This window comes from Papilio polytes, unplaced genomic scaffold (genome assembly GCF_000836215.1).
Source record: "Papilio polytes unplaced genomic scaffold, Ppol_1.0 DF823879.1, whole genome shotgun sequence".
NCBI lineage: Eukaryota > Metazoa > Arthropoda > Insecta > Lepidoptera > Papilionidae > Papilio > Papilio polytes.
Window position 1 is genome coordinate 748,992 of NW_013525325.1, and position 17,506 is coordinate 766,497.

Consider the following 17,506-nt stretch of genomic DNA (forward strand, 5'->3'; position numbering starts at 1 on the left):
AACGTCTTTTTAACCATCATGATAGGTAGAAGAGATTTCTTGTAAAAAGGATATATAATTTGAAATGTAATTATCTATTACATGCTCAGACTAGGTGAGTTAAATAAAGTGTTCAAAATTAAAAAAAATACCTGCAGCTAAATAAACTCCTGACAGCAAACTGCCGACCCACGCAACAGTTCCTTTACCCTCGCCGAAGTATGCGACGAGTTCGGGTAAGAATATTCCGAAGGTGTATGCGATCCCGTCGACCACCAGGTTGCACATGAATGAAGCGAACACGACAACCCAGCCGTAGCCGCCGTCAGGGGGCGGTGGCAGCGCACCGTAATCAAATGCCTCGTCATCGTCAGCCTCGCCAGCGCCCTCTGCGGTCAGCCGCGCCGCTTCCTCACACGATGTCTCACTTTCCGTCTATAACAATAGAATACACGTGTTTCATGGCCATTTATATCAACCAACCCTTAGATTAAGGGTTCTTATTTACTCTAGGTTTAGGAGTAAGCAGAGTTCTTAAGTTTGCTTTATATTTAGGGAGCCCTATAACCGAGCATTTATATATTAAATTTTTATGACTTTTTTTGGTTAATACATATTTGTTCAACATATGTTATTGAAATATTGTAGTAGTTAGATTCGAGTAAAATAGATTTTACCATTATAAAATATATATAATAGATTTTCTTACGAGATATTACATTTTAGAATTCAAGTATTAATGCGGAATTAAATGAATACCGCATTATAAACATATTCTTTAGATATTACAAAGTCAATCAACGTCGATAACCGCCGCATTGCTTTATGTGTTATGTAACTTTTGAGTTACGGTTGTTATGAATTTTTAATAGGTATAGTATTAACTGTGGGTATAGGAAACAAATAAATACAGTAATAGGGTTTTAGTAGCTTGTAGTAATCATTATTCACTTTTAGTCACAAAGCATGTACATATATCTATATACTATTAACTGTAGTTGTTTACAAGTAACGTATAGTACGTCTCTATGCTTCATGCATATAAAATTAAAATTATGCACCTCTATTTAATCCAACAATACAGAGAGAACGTTCGTTGTCATACATATAATGTTTATTGCTTTATTGCTGACACCCGCCTTATATACTTAAGCTGAATAATAAACTCTAATCAAACGTGTTATTCAATCTAGAACATTTTCTATGGATAAAATAGCAGTAAATATATAAAATCAACCATTGCATGGTATTTGTATGGCAATAGATGACAACTATTTAATAACTAGCTGTACCCGCGCGGCTTCATCCGCATAATATTATAAAAACTTTATTGTTTAAATTCACAATTGCAAATGTCAAAATTACCGCTATCATAATAACCTTGATTCCTTAATGTTGGCAGCTTGTAGATTATGGTCCCTTTATTACATAAAAGTTTTTCTCCGATTTATTTACTCCTAAATTTATTAGTGTAAAAAGTTAGGCTAAAGTGTATCGTAAATGTAGGGTTTTTTATTAAACAAAGAATTATTTAAAAATATGCTGTTATTCCTCACATCCTACAAATTTATTTGTGTTTAAGCTTTATTATATAATATGTTAAATCATAAATTGCCTTGGAGATAATTCAAATAAAAATTGAATTAACAATAATTTCATAGTGACGTTACATTTTACGGCAACTATAGTCAATGATTACACTAGCATGTAATGACCTAGTCCTTAGGACAGATCATTAAAACAAGATGTGAGTGATGTTATACCAAGCATTAAAGTTAACGTCTCGTCATATGAAAGCTTTACGTCATTGTGATACAGTTTTACTGTCGTTTACCATAAATGCTAATGCTTTCAATAAAATATTTAATTGTTTGCGTCTTATTACCATTGCGAGGGAGATCTATTTTTGGTTTAAGTGTTAAGTAATGTCGAATTACTGTTTTATGTCTCAAGTGATGAAAACCAAGTTAATTTAATGGTACTCGTAATTTTATATTAACTACCATTGCTTCATCACCAGCTCACTATACGTCCCCACCGAGGGGCACGGAGCCTACCCTAAGTAAGGGTCGACTTCACACATATCTTTGAATTTCTTCGCCGATATGTGCAGGTTGCATCACGATGTTTTCCTTCACCGTAAGAACGTCGGGTAAATTATGTACATATGAAAATTCGAAAAATCGAAAATCACATTGGTACATGGCGGGATTCGAACCCAAGACCTGTAGATTACAGGTCAAGTGCTTAAACCACTGAGTCACCGATGTTCACTAAGCCACCGACGTTCGTTACCAAGACGTACCATTGCTTAATAACACCAGATCTTTTCCAACCTCACCTTAGGCTTCCATATCACTTATCGTCTAACTATTTTAGACTGAGTCGGGAACACTCACGTCTATAAAGTTTCTAGTAGAAGACAGATATGTTGCTATGTATCGTTAAAATATCCACATATATTAAACGCTATAAACACAAATGAATATGTACTAAAGACGTGATCACAATAAAGAAAAGCTACAGTAATGTCAATAGTGCCTTGACGGAAAGATCCTTGGACAACATATTACTACTATTAATTAAATATCTATGAAGATTGTGTAACCCGAATTACTGCAGTTATGAAGATTATATAAACCTATAGACAGATTTAAAATGTCGTGGTGTTTACAACTTGTTTATAACATTTATAAGTTTTAAATCGTTATAAGAAATCCGTTCTTTATGAATAATGTAAACCTAAGTTTTTCTACGGGTACCATACTTAAACAAGGAGCCTTACTTCAACATAAACAAGTATTTACGTATACGTTTGAATGGTACAGTGGTCATTACCCGTAGTTATGGTTTACGTTTGAGAAAGGTCACCATAAAATGTGACATGAATTTATAATGGTGACTTGAAGGCTGAATTATTCTATAACGTGCACCGGCAATGTTTTAAGAATATGTGTATTGCATTTTTGCATAATAACAATCTATACTAATATAATAAAGCGTAAACACACACATATTTGTGGCGGAGGATGTCAGCAATCACAGCATATTTTTTAATAATTCTTTCTTTAATAAAAAGACCTTAACACGACGCGCTTTAGGATATATATTTTCACGCTATTAAACTAAGGGGTAAATAAATTGAACAAAAAACCCAATGTGGGAAAGTGACCATAAGATACAATATGTCAACATCAAGGAAGTAAGACTGCAATGCCTTGACCTCGTGTCATGTCAATTTGACATTTGGACATTATTCGAGAAATTTAAACAATAAAATACAATTTTCATAATTTCATGTGGATAAAGCCGCACGGGAATAGCTAGTATAAAATAAAATATCTAGTATATACGAATGGACGCTAGCTCTCGCCGATATGCACGGTTACTCTCCTTTTCTCGATACAGGATGATTTGACATATCATCCTGTATCGGTAATGTATGAGGAACCTCTGCTACTTTGTTGTACTTAGTATTAAACTTTGGTCTAATATTTATCATAATATAATTAATAACAATATATACAATACACGATTTTCAAAGAATCACCGATGTATCAGTATGCGTCACATTTGCCGAGAGGAAAATTTCCGTCGAGGAAGTGTTTACAAACTATAAGTATATTAATGGAATGAACACAAAGACCAATGAAAACAAATTGATCTGCTAACAATTATTCGGTAAGCGACGCAAATAAATTTATATCAACATAAGTGTTGACGAAGATTTAAATTGAACATGACGCAGCCTACTTTTAATGTTATCAGAATAAAATAAAACAAATTTTATTAAGCCGAAAATAGCAGCGTCCCACTATACTTTATTACTTTCTTTCTGAAATACGTTGTAGAGTTTTAAACATGATTTAAAATAAGTACGCGCCGTAATTAAAAAAGTATTTGTATCGGATGTTCGTAAAAGGTGAACAAAATTACATTCAATATTAATATCATAGGTATCCATGTTTATTGTAAAAACGGTTACCTTGACCGTTGTCGACCGATAAGTGATTTACAAAATTTTCTAAAAATACTTCAATCTAATCCTTACTGATTAATCAAATCGTTATCTTTCATACTGAAATGCTATAAACTAAATTGTTACTCCCATAAAAATAAGTAATTACAAAATTTTCAGACCGATCTTAGAATGCAATTACCTACGTATGAATGTACAGTCGCTGAAATTCGCGGTGCTACTTCATGAAAAACTATTCATTACTAGACAAACTCCATCTCTTCCAACAAATAACTAATTAGATAGCAGTGTGTACAAACAAAGGGAGGAAATTAAAAAGAAGCTAGCCGTGTATTGTTCTCCGCGTACAAAGGATCATCATTTGTGTTCCATGTCTCAATCTTCATAATACTCTGACATTGTAAGGAGTAAGGTCCAGTTTTGTATTAACGCATTTTCTATAACTGGCAATTATCTTCTATACTATTATTACAAAAAGGAAACATTTGTATTTTTGTATGTATTAAAATAACTCAAAAACTGATTGCCTGCCAACTAGAGCGGCTAGATCTAGACTGATCTTGTACTTGCGGAAAAATAAACAAGGAAGTTACGTTGTCCTTCTCGAATGACGAGTTAACAGGTGATCCGTCTTACAGAATCACTCAAGTAACAAAGGTAGGAATCAATTTTATAATGTCACTTGGTGTAATTTTCTAAAAATAAGACAATAGATAATTTGGTTACAAATTAACCTCTGGGTGTTTAGATGACATAATTTTAATTACATTTAATAAACATTTATAAATGAATTGAATACACCCTTGGGAAATGTTACAAAAGAATGTATTTGTATTCTCAACACGCAGTTAAGATGTAAAGACAACGATATAAGATAAGATAAAACAAAAGGCCATCAGTTGAATGAACTGTTGGACTCAGTTTAGTATCAGATCAATGTTACTTTGGATAGGAAAAAAAATCACACGAAGGACAAAGTGTAAAACCTAATCTGATTACATCACAGGAAAAATCTCTGTTAAGAAAACTTCAATCTACCAATTGAATCCAAAACTTACTATTTAAACTACCTAGGTTATGTTAGTCGAAGGTTCCGGTGTGTTCCTTAAAGATCCCGGGACCTTCGACTATGTCACTTGAAGATGGCCACCGAAGTTGTTTTAGTGGGTCAAATCCCACATAACGCTGCTTTCCTCCTAGACCAAGGTATTTTTGGAAGATATCTTCTGACAAGTTTAAAATATTAGTAGATTTTTTAAACACCTTTTTATCTTATCAGATAATTGATTCTGATCAAAATTTGAATGCAATTGATAAGTAACATCGCGGTAACGAGGGCAAGGACGTGACCGTAATATATATCGCGCACGCAAAGGATATTCTCATGGTTACAATATTTCTGAACCAGCAAGTCGCCATGATTTCGCACAGGAAAAAATTTATTGACCAGGAATAAAGAAAATGATAGTCGAGTTACTCACTAATAATAAAGCCAATATTCCTATTGGTAAAAGTAATGTGAAATCAGTGTCATAGTCTTTCACCATAAAAAATCTATCAGGGACTAACTAACAAACTAACTAACTAACTAACAAAGCTTCTTTTACTGTCTTATTTTCACACGGATGAAGTCGCGAGCAACAGCTAGTATGGAATAAACAAATGTTTTCTGACTAGATTCTTACCAGACGACCCATGTATTTGCAATATTTTAATGCAGCTCGAGCAAAATATGAAATACAAATTAGGACGTACTTACAAAATCACTATTAAACATTATTTTGCAATAATTTAATTTATACAACTTTGAAAAGATCTATAATATGCACACTTCTGCAATACATTTAAAATATGCTGAAGATTGATACAGACGAGGTAATATTTTATAGAGATCACATACTTTTGAAATGGCATAAAGAATAACCAATAAGGATATAGCGGTTATACAGCAATTACGAACCTCACGTGAAATAATTATTGATCATATAATTTATTTCGTAAGCCAATGGTATTTGTGATGTTCGTAGGGCAATCGCAGACATAATAAAGCAGTGATTGAATAGACGCAAAAGACTTGATTGTAAATAGACACTTCAAGGATGATTATGAGGCAGTCATTTGTATAATAATTGCCGACACCATGTATTACAACATTTGTCGCCACGAGAATTGTATAGGGTTGCCAAAACTATTGGTATTTAAAAACTAAAGCTTTTTTAATTTGCAAAGTAACCTCTTACAGCAAGATACATCATTTTATATAAGTTAACTCTATGGTTGTCAACTTTACTGTACTTCAATAGTCCTTACTAGAAACTTCACGATAATACCGAAGCTCTTTTCCGCGACAACCCTGTCAGAAGAACGCGGTGCCCGCGTGAGACTCCGCCACGTGATGTAGATTGCTATTAATTGATTAGTACCGCACGCTTGTCCACTTACTACCTCAGCTATGAATATCGCTACGGAACTACTCAATCAACATGTCGCGTAATCCAACACTAACTTATCATTTTACAGGATAAAACGATGCGGTTACGTCTGTAAACACTCCGTTGATCTAGATTGACAAGTTGTAATCGTTAAAGGGTAAAACCTATAAAATAAACTTTAATCGAGTTTAAAAACAAATAATACCTGTATATCTACAAATTAATACATATCCCTAAAATAATTTAAAACATAATTACATCACATCCATGATACGCTTATAAGAAATTACGAAAGTAGTTTTTATCAATCATTATCATTTGGAAGCCCTAATCATTCCTTTGCAAAGTTTAAATTGTATTTTTAAATCAAAAGCTGTCGTGACTAAATAACAGAATGGGAAGATTTAGTTTCATTTTAAAAGAATGCATAATTATTTATAAAAACGCTTACCATTTTCTAGTCAATTAATGATAACAAAGTAACAACACTTAGCGAAGGTAAGACAGCAGTCCGACTGCAAAAGCAATACGTTATGATAAGTTCACTATCGACTTGAGTATAATAAATTTTATAATCTGATAAAGTAATCACTATGCTCTGATAGTTGGTCTCCCAATTATAACATTATCATTTCTAACAGAGTATAAGTTAATTTTCGTACTGATTATTATTTATTTATTTATTTATTTATTGGTGATAACCACTCAGCAAATGTGCTGATCTTCCGTGGCTTTTAACATAGATGGCACACATGTTTAGACATAACAAACACATTCTCCATTACAAAATAAAATTTACATTGTCACAATATAATTTTGACATAAGCAATTGATAACCTGACACATTTAAATAACAAAATAATATTTTAGTGGGCATTGGCAGAAATCACGAATTAAATACACACAGGGTACAGGGTGTGATTTTATGTTTTATGTGCTGGATTTTTGTGTCGAAAGTAAAAGTGTTTTTAATTTAAATTTAAAAGAGTTAGCAGATTTCAAATTTCTAATTGGAGGTGGAAGGTCATTCCAGCACTTAGTTGCGGCAAATCGAAAGCTACCTCGGAAGGCAGCCGTATGGTACGTGGGGTAATTAAGTCGTGGTGCTGTCCTAATGCAACGTTGTGAGAAGGTTAACTTTTCATATAAATAAGAGGGTTCGCCTGATTTGATTACTCCAAAAAGCAACGTGGACATGTGTAGGGTTCGTCGACTGGCCATGTTCATAAGGTTGTGCCGGTTAAGAAAGGGAGAGACATGAGATCGCCGTGGGATGGAGAAGCAGTAACGCGCGCAGGCGTTTTGAACTCTCTGAATCATTTTTTTAGTTCTCGCATACTGGCAACCGCCGTAAACAGTATCAGCATATGACAATTTGGATAAGACAAGTGTTTCACACAATTTAATTCTGATATCTACCGATAGATAATCGCGGATACCGTACAAAACTTTTAACCTATAAAAGCAATTGCGCATTGTTTCTAATAAATGCTCCTCAAAACGTAACTTACTGTCCATTATTATCCCTAAGTTGCGAGCTAGGAGGACCCGCTCTAAAGAACAGCCGTCAATGGAGATTTGCGGATCATGTGCTAGAATGTTGTCAACCTGCCTACGTGTTGCAAAAACCATGTATTTTGATTTTGTAGGGTTAAGTATTAAATTATTGAGCTTACACCATTTCGATATAAGCTCCAAATCTGCGTTTACTTTATTTGTTGCTAACACAGTTTGATCCGGCTTAAAGGAAGCGTATAACTGTATATCGTCCGCGTAGAAATGGTACCGACAATGCTTAATGACACTAATAATATCCGCGATATACAATATGAAAAGCATAGGTCATAATATAGACCCCTGTGGGACACCTCTATTAACCGTTCTACGAATTGATACTGAGTCTGAGCCCACGTCTTTGCCAAGCCTTACATACTGTATTCTGTTATCAAGATAACTGGCGAACCATTTTATTGTTAGGCAATCAAAGCCATAGTAAGCAAGCTTCGATAGGAGCAAAGTTGTGTTTATCGTATCGAAAGCACGAGAAAAATCGAGTAGAACCAGCAACGTACCCTGTCCACTATCTTGTGCTTTCAGAATATCATCTACTACGTCCAACAAAGCAGTGGATGTGCTACGAAACCTTCGAAATCCGGATTGCTTAGTAGGTAGGATTTGGTTTTGTTCAAGGTATTCTGTCATCTGAGTACAAATTACGCAAATATTAGTGAATTTACATGCAACAGTAGATTATATTTTTTGATTAATATAACGTAATGATAAACGCCTATTTCACAAAACATTATTTCTCCGTTTCAATGCAATTTTTTTTTACATTCCCACGTTTCCTTTGTACCTGATGTCTGATAGTACATTCAGGTATTATTTATTTATAGGTAGCACTGTAATCGGTAGGAATTGCTTGCAAGTTACCCCTTTACTCATTTTTTTTCTAATCACATGTTTTTATGTCAAACATTAACTAATCAATATCATTGTACAATGTCAAAATAGAAGAATCTATGGTACACGTGCGCATCTGTTTTTGTATTGACACACGATATCGATAAAACTACAGACGTTAGAAACATACACGATATAACTCTCTGATTTCTGTCAACATTGATGAAGAGACAGTATAATATTCAAATACATATTATTGCAAGAATCAAATGAAGACTTACATACATTTTTTTAATTAATTTAAGGTGGCAAACGAGCAAGCGGCCACCTGAATCCACCGAAATGGAAAGCGGCCACTGCCCATAAACGTCCTCAATTGCATATGCGATGCAGAAAGAGGACATTTCCCCTTCCTATGCGTTTCCTCCACCGTCAAATCTACTATTTCTTCCCATACTTTCCTCCTAAGAAAAGGGTTGAAGGCGAAAAGGACTAAAATTAGGCCTCACGAGATAAGCAACATCACAAGAAATGAGACAGCAATTCTGCGAGTAAGCAATATCAAGTCTGTTGTTGATCCAGGTTATTTTGAGGTTTTACGCAGAACAAATGCAGATCATTCACCTGACAGTTTTAAAATGTAAATGCGTCAGTGACATTAATTGAGGACAATTAAACTGCACAGACATTTGCTGTTAACAGCATGAAATTATAATTGCACGTTAAGGTCTCAGCGATTATGTAACTGAGCATGTTAAAGCTATAGATGTTATTTCATCGTCTTTATGTTGTAGTTTTAATACTTATATAGATATTTTATACACGGGGGAATACCTAACTGTGGTACTAAAGGTATGTAATCTTTGTAAGATTATCGCGTTGTCATAAATCATGAAAGATATACTTGACACATACTAAAACACATACTAAAAGCAAGTAAAATCTATTTTCTACACGTATGATTAATTCATTGGCGGAAAGGACATGCAATGCTACTTTTATTGGTTTTACTGTATTTTGAGAGACCGTATTTTTTATTACATTCTCAAGCCTTGCACATATAGAAACCGTTTCCTCACAGATTAAGTACCATCTTTATTTAATCCATATAAAAATCTCATTTGAGAGTTATTCAAACAACTTTTGTTTTACGGATTTCAACTCTTTACAACTTTAATGATATTTGTCAACTCAATGTACTAGCGAACGTGAAATATGGGACAACTTATTGTTTAATTCCTCGTATATTGCCGGGTATGTTTCTAATAGGAGCTCTTAGCTGAAGCGTCATTTTTTTTTAAATTCGATAGATAACTAGATTAAAAGCTATCATATTTCATTTCAAGAATAAACAAAAATAATTGGTAGCAAAAAATAAATAAAAAATAAAACATGTTAGGGATGGCAGACTGTGCAAAAAGTTTGATTTCGAATTGTCACACAAGCTACCACTACTTTGATTAGATTTTTAGTTAACGTGGTATAGTAACTCATCTCGAGTTCGACTTGCATTTCATTAACACTAATCAACACATTAAGACATTAAGCTTTTACACTAACACACTAATAAAGCATTTAAACAATGAGATCCGGTGACCTTAAGCTGTAATAATTAAAACAACCCGGATACGAGTGTTTAGTTCAACTAAACACTCGTCTCCTGTAATAGGCGATTATCTTGCACACATCCGTAGACAATCAGCCTAATTCCAACATTATGACTTCGTTGCATACATGCAATGAGACCTGGCCATATGCCCAATGTTACGTAATTGCCTACACATCTCTATGCACTCGCAAATGTATCGGATTCTTCAGATTGGCTCATCCAATAGATGGCGAATATTTCACTTCCTCAGCCAAAGAGTTACAACACTAGACAATTAAATCGTATGGTCGATTGGACCCCGCCTATTGTGTGGAAATATTAATTAAATTTTTAAATATATCTAATTCAAATTCCTAACTGTTTTACTTGTTGTCCTAGCGATGTTTCGTATACAAATAGTACATTAATAACATAGAAGTGTTCGAGAATACAAAAAGTAATGTAAAGAAAATTGTATTTTCCACGGGTCCATGACACAATATTTTTGTGAATGAAAGGTGTCATACCCTCTTCCATCATACTATGTCGCAATTTAATTAAATAAATAAAACATTTTTGCGATAAAAAATACGAACACGGATTTTCAGAAAGCGGATGCCCATCCTCTCCTGCTTAATTAAGGACATGCATTTATTTCTGAAATGAGACACAACTTTACTTCGTACGCAGCACCAAAATAAAGCTATATGACCCTGAGGGGTTTGGAGTCTACGTTAAGTTGGTAGGGTTACTAGACCATAGTCAACGGCGTAGTTGACCCACCCAGCCCACTGCGGGTTGGTTGACTTCACACATATCTTTGAACTTCTTCACCGATATTTGCAGGTATCACGATGTTTTCCTTTACCGTAAGAAGGTCGGTTAAATTATGTACGCATGAAATTCGAAAATTGAAAATCGCATTGGTACATACCGGGTTTCGAACCCCAGACCTGTAGATTACAAATCAAGTGCTTAAACTCTTGAACCTCCGACGCTCTTGTAATAAATATAGCTTTACAACAATTCTAGGAGTGTTGCCAAAGCATCTTATGCATTTAATTAACGACATAGATATCAAACATTGACAGTCCGATATTCGGCTTCGATTGAAAAGTAGTCGTGACAAAAAAATATCAGCAGTATCTTCTATGCTAATATTATAAAGAGGAAAGATTTGTATTTTTGTATATATTGAAATAACTCAAAAACTACTGGGCCAATTTCAAATTTTTTTACCATTGAAAACCTACGTTAAAAGTAACATAGACTGATTTTTATTATTTAATTTCAGATGGGCGAAGTCAGGAGCACCAGCTAGTCTACTTTTAAAACTCAAACTACGTAATGTCACGATTGTCATAAATTCATTCAGTAATCAACGATTCCGAATTTCAAAAATGAAACCTCAGCATTGCGCCAGTTTGTACCTGTGCAAATTGGGTCGCGACCAGGCAAGAAAGTAAAGCATGCCAGCATTATTCATTCATTGACGGCTGGAATACAATTGAAGAATGACTTCTTTAGGAATTCATCTACTAATTCATAAAGCTTGGTTTGTAAAACGTAAGTCATAGTTCCCTTAGCTAGCTTTTTTGTCCAATTAATGAGAAAATCGGGCAAATTTATTTATTCATTTAAATTAGGTTTATCAACACAACAAATTAACATAGATTTCTCAAATAGTGTTTACCATTGTAGTTATTAAAATATAGCAATTAATTAAAAATAAAATACCAAATTACATTATGTAGAGTAATACTAATCGAAAGGTACCAAAAATGTTTTCTTCTGCGTTGTTTTCATGTAATTTTAGTTATTAGTGTTGTTTTGAACTTGGTTCTCGATATAGACGGTTTTCAAACAATGACGAATATTTGGCATTTATTTTAGACTAATGTTTGAAACAAAACAATGTAGCTTATTTTAACGATGAGTATTAATGGCTTAGTTTTTGTTATAACATTTTCTTTGAACCTTTCAACGGTTGTTTATATGTGAAGATTCTATCATGCACGAACGAGTATGAGTAAATTTATTGATAAGCTACATCAAGAAGTAAAAGTTCTTACAACTTTAATGGATTTTATTTAGAATAATTTCACATTAATATATACTTGGAGTCCTTGTGAAAGGTTGCAAAAGCATTGAACTTGACGGTGATTAATAACGACTTAACACACGTAATTTTTTTTGTTTCGGACCCGTCGGGGTTCCATCTTCAGGTGCCGTCAAGATTAAATGCGAGAGCGATAGAGCCGTTTTTAATTCGTTTTTTATGTGTCACGAAAGTTTGAACAGTTTAATTAAAGATTATTGTTTAAAGTCCGCATGCGTACAAAGAGGTATATTTCCGATCTCTAGCAGAACAACTTAATAAAACCAACTTTACTACGTGAAATCTTAAATAATTAAAATATTTGATGCTTTATTAATTTTTGTATATAAAAGTAGGGGTTCAAAAAAGAATCATGCGATAAACACTAGCTAATATCTATACTAATATTTGGAAGAGGAAATATTTGTATTTTTGTATGTATTGAAATGATTGAAAGTACTGGGCCGATTTTAAAAATTCTTTCACTGTTAGAAAGGTCATTTATGTGTGAGTAACATAAGCTCTATTTTTTATTATTTTCTAATTACACGTGGACGTAAACGCGAGCTACACTTCTTTCTTTAACAGAAAAAGAGAAGATAAAGATAATATGTGAAGGGGAAATAGAATAGACCTGTTGTTAGGAGGCATATATTACTCTATTTTAAGGAATCTTCTTATGCTACAAACCTGATTTCATTGTTTATCTACATGCATTACACAAATGGAGGTTATAATCTACCATTAATCAAGGTTATACTGGCTAGATAAAGGCATAAGATAAACGAAGTAGGTTTATCTTATGTGTATACTTTCCTTGTGTTTGTAGAGCTAAAGTGTATACTGATGATTTATTACTTTGTTGCTGTATATATTTTGTGTAATAATTATATAAATCAATCACATCATAACGACTTCCGCGTGCTATCCCCGTGTACCGTGAACTTGATAATGATGTAATGAGACTTAATCTACCATCTATAGTTCTATATCTATCTATACTCTATACTTGTATCTATACTAATATAATAAAGTGTAAACACATACTACTTCGTGGTGTTGAATGTCAGCAATCACGGCATGTTTTTTAATGATATTTAGTTTTTAAATAAAAAGCCCTTCACTAACACGCTTTGGGCTATATATTTTACGCTATTAAACTTAGGGGGTTTATGAATAGGAAAAAACCGTCGTGTGAAATTTATTTCTCCTTAAATAAAAAATCAGCCACATGTTTTATATCCAAGGACAGAAACAAACAACTACTAAATAATAAGTGGAGCTGTTAATTTTGCTAACTGATTTAACCTACAACAAAATTTCTGTTTCCAGCAAATCTATAGCTATCACAGTCTGCACATTTAGTTTGACATTGACACATTTTAGCACTTGTACCATAATTGACCTATATTGTGGTAACAGGAATAGAGTATATAGTATGAATTAAATCCTTTTATAGAAATAGGAATGTTGGCCTTTTTTACTATTAGTTTTAATTATTAAAATTTTCTCTGAACTATAATAACAAAAATATTCTAACATATTTAAATGTTAAACTTAAATAACACAATATAATCAGGGAAGTCTAATTTAAAATTTTTCAATGATCTGTGAATCTCTTTCCTGGCTATCCCATTAATAAAATTCTATTGATTCATTTTATTTTTCAGTAGCTTAATTAATGGCCAGTTTCCCAGCTATGTTTTACAACTCGTTAGTATTTTTGGTTTGATAAATACTTCATGTGCGTTTCTGAACTACTTCATTTGAGTTTTACTCCTTTGAAATTTACTTCAACCTAACACTAATGAATTACTAGATAATGATAAAATAAATGGAACCTTCAGCAACCCAGCGTTAATGCCATATGTAAGCATTTAGACATGAAATTAAATATTCACTTTTTGAAAATGGAATTTAAAAACCATGACTTTACAAGGAAGAATATGGTTAAAATGACACCAAACACTTTTTAAACAATTGAACGGTTTAGGCTATGAGGATCACATCTTTGGATGTACCAGTTTACTTATATACCTGCTAGATATTTCACCCAGTGAGTATAGCTGAATTATGATGGCTCACTAGCATCCTCTTATATGCCAATTTCTATATTTTTAAACAGAACAAACCAATAGTTAAAGTAGCACAGCCCATCATCAAGCCTTACTTTCTTATTGGACGATAATATGAAAAAATATTAATCTATTTAGAAACAAAGTTACATTCAATTTTAAACCTATTTATTTCTTAAGATCAATTAGTAGAGAATTATGAGTGGTCATTGAAAATTGGGATGCAATTTTTTTTACTTCTTAAGTAACTATGTGTCAACATTCCATGACTAAACTTATTCCCCTATTTAAACATCACTAGTATTATAATGAATTGCTTTTTCCTGCAACTCCATCCATGCGGAATAAAAAAAAAACTTAATTAGTACCCTATGTGTTATTCCAGACTGTTTTACGTCTATGCCAAATTTAATCGAGAAATATACAGCTGTGTAGGCTACAAAGATCCATCCATCGATAATCAGTAAGAAGTAATATTATTGGTATTGTAAATTTAAAAAGAATTAGTGATGGATTACACAAAGTAATTGGGACATAGTTAATGAAAGTAAACAACAATTACTTAATGGGGTAAACATGCTAATGATGGAACCATCAACCATTGAGAAATATGTGAATGATTGATAATTATTTGTATCTCATTGTCATAATTGCCTTTATAATAAAGCATATATTTATCAAACTACTAATTACAGCCCATTAACTATTACTCCATTTAGGACAGATTAGGGTCATCATTGTGTTGCTGCTAAAAGTAAAACAAAGGCTAGGAATGTAACACTTTAGGCTCAAATGTAACTGATTTTAGTTTCTTTGTAGAGATTGCTAATGAGTTTTCATTTAAAGAATGGGAGAACTGTATGCTATTGTCAGGAGAGATGTAAGTTACTCGCTGATAGTGTTTCAACATTTCCATAATGTTTATTATTGTAAGGTATCAAAGTTAGATGGTTTAAGAAAATTTTCTATGGACGGGTTGGCAATACAATTCTTTAGGTGGCTATTTTCAAGTTAATGTAGCATGCAATCATACAAATTTGGCATCATATATTTGTTTTTATTAGAACTAGTTAATAAAATTTGAACATCGAATAAGTAAATAGTAACAATAATACAAAAACTATATGGTAAATTATAAAACTTATATGCAAATCTGGAGAAACATTCAACTATTTAAATGAAGGATACATTTATTACTGCAGAATATATAAATTAGAATTTAGAATCTAGAAATTAAGTAATTGAGTTGCCAAATAACAATGGTTTTATCATCATTTAAAACCTCCATGGAACAGTTGCATTTTTAAATGTCAATAAATAACCACTATGAAGGTCAATTAACCTCTAAGCTTTTTAGTTCTATTGTATTTTAAAACAACGAAATGTTATAATTAAAGTATGTATATAAACAATAAAACTTACCCTAGAAAATGTTCTGAGGCGGTTAATACGAGGGTTTGACGGCACATTGTTTAAGGATACTTTAGACATATTTGAATGTATGCGTCTTTGCACTGATATACAAATATCACTTAATGTTGCCACTCAGTGTTTATTAACTAAACAATAATTAATTGCACACCATACAGCGATGACACCATGAATGGTTACAGAACAAAAACTAATCACACAAACCCATGACAGCCTGATATAGGTTACAAAAATAATTATAGAATCTTTTAAACGTTGTTATAGTGTTTTAATTGTTAAATGAACATTTTCCAAAATTATAAGAAAACTAATTGAATGTTTTGTTTTATAAGCTTGAAATGCCTACGACAGCTGATGAACGTTTCGTTTTGTACAAAAATGACACAAAAACTCAAAACATGTACGCGTCTCACGCCGCCAGACCGACAACTGTTAACAAACTTGCGCCAACTCGCCAAGTGCGTACATAGAGACGCGACTTGAATGATTCGTGGCGGGAAAATTGGATCAATGTCAGAATAACAAAATTATAAAATTATGTTGGATATTTGATTATGATACTTTTTTTCTAAATAGTAAAATTACGTTTTCAAGTAGTTATTTATAAAATCAACCTAAAATAAGAGAATTTAATAAAACACAAAAAATATGACGTGAAAGAAGCCGACATAAATTGCATAATAATAGGCAGTAGTTATAATATAGGCCATTGATTGTTTAGTAAGTGATTTTTTATCAATGCACCACACGAACTACTAGCACTGCGGCATTTTTTACATAATGTAAGTATGTAACTACTTTGTTTATAAATGTGTTGCATATTTTCTCTCCCGTGGCACTATATAGTAATATATTTTAAGATGATAAATATTATAACCTTTTAAAAACATGTAAAGCAAGGTGGTAAATAAATGGAGGTCGTTCGATTTATGTAACACTTTTGGGTAGCTCCTTGTTCAAGTAGGATTTACTTAATTTATGAACTAAAATTTACGACAGGCATACATTTTTAAAACCTTTGTTGTTCATATCTAAATAAAAAGTTTAAGCCTTCTGTCACAACGCAATCTTAGTCTTACTTTTTTCTTACCAACGACTGTTCAGTGGGGTTGACGCGAATGCGGGGTTCTTCATTCTCGTCAGTAGCTCCGACAGTCGCAGATTGACCCATGGTGGTGTTTTGTGGTTACTTGCGATCGCGTTGGCGTTAGCGCGGCGTAAGGCCGCGTGCAGACGCCGCACGCGCGTCTGTCGCGGGTCCACTGCCGCGTCACTGTGCCGTGTAAGTTCTAGAGCTTTTTTAGGGTATGACTCTCTATCGATGAAATTTTCCTTTTTCTTACATTTTTGAAGATATATGAAATACAAACGTGAATCTTACTAATGATATAAACGCGAAAGTTTAGATGGATGTTTGTTAGAGTTTGAAGCCTAAGCAGCTAAACGATATCGATGAAATTTAGCATAGATATAGAGGATAGTCTGGAAGAACTCATAGCAATTTTCGTTTTTTTTTTTAAT

At 33.0% G+C, this 17,506-nt stretch overlaps 1 protein-coding gene across 1 annotated transcript in view; it reads right to left on the bottom strand.

Annotated features, from left to right (window-relative positions):
- Positions 1-16,428, bottom strand: part of LOC106102980 (monocarboxylate transporter 4) — a 36,743-nt gene extending 20,315 nt beyond the window's left edge. Inside the window, exons 1-2 of the mRNA XM_013282606.1 lie at positions 15,977-16,428; positions 132-414 (exon numbers count right to left, since the gene is read on the bottom strand). Of these exons, the coding sequence (XP_013138060.1) occupies positions 132-414; positions 15,977-16,045 (352 nt within the window). The 5' untranslated portion in view covers positions 16,046-16,428. The remainder of the gene's footprint in view (positions 1-131; positions 415-15,976) is intronic.
- Positions 16,429-17,506: the final 1,078 nt, after the last annotated feature.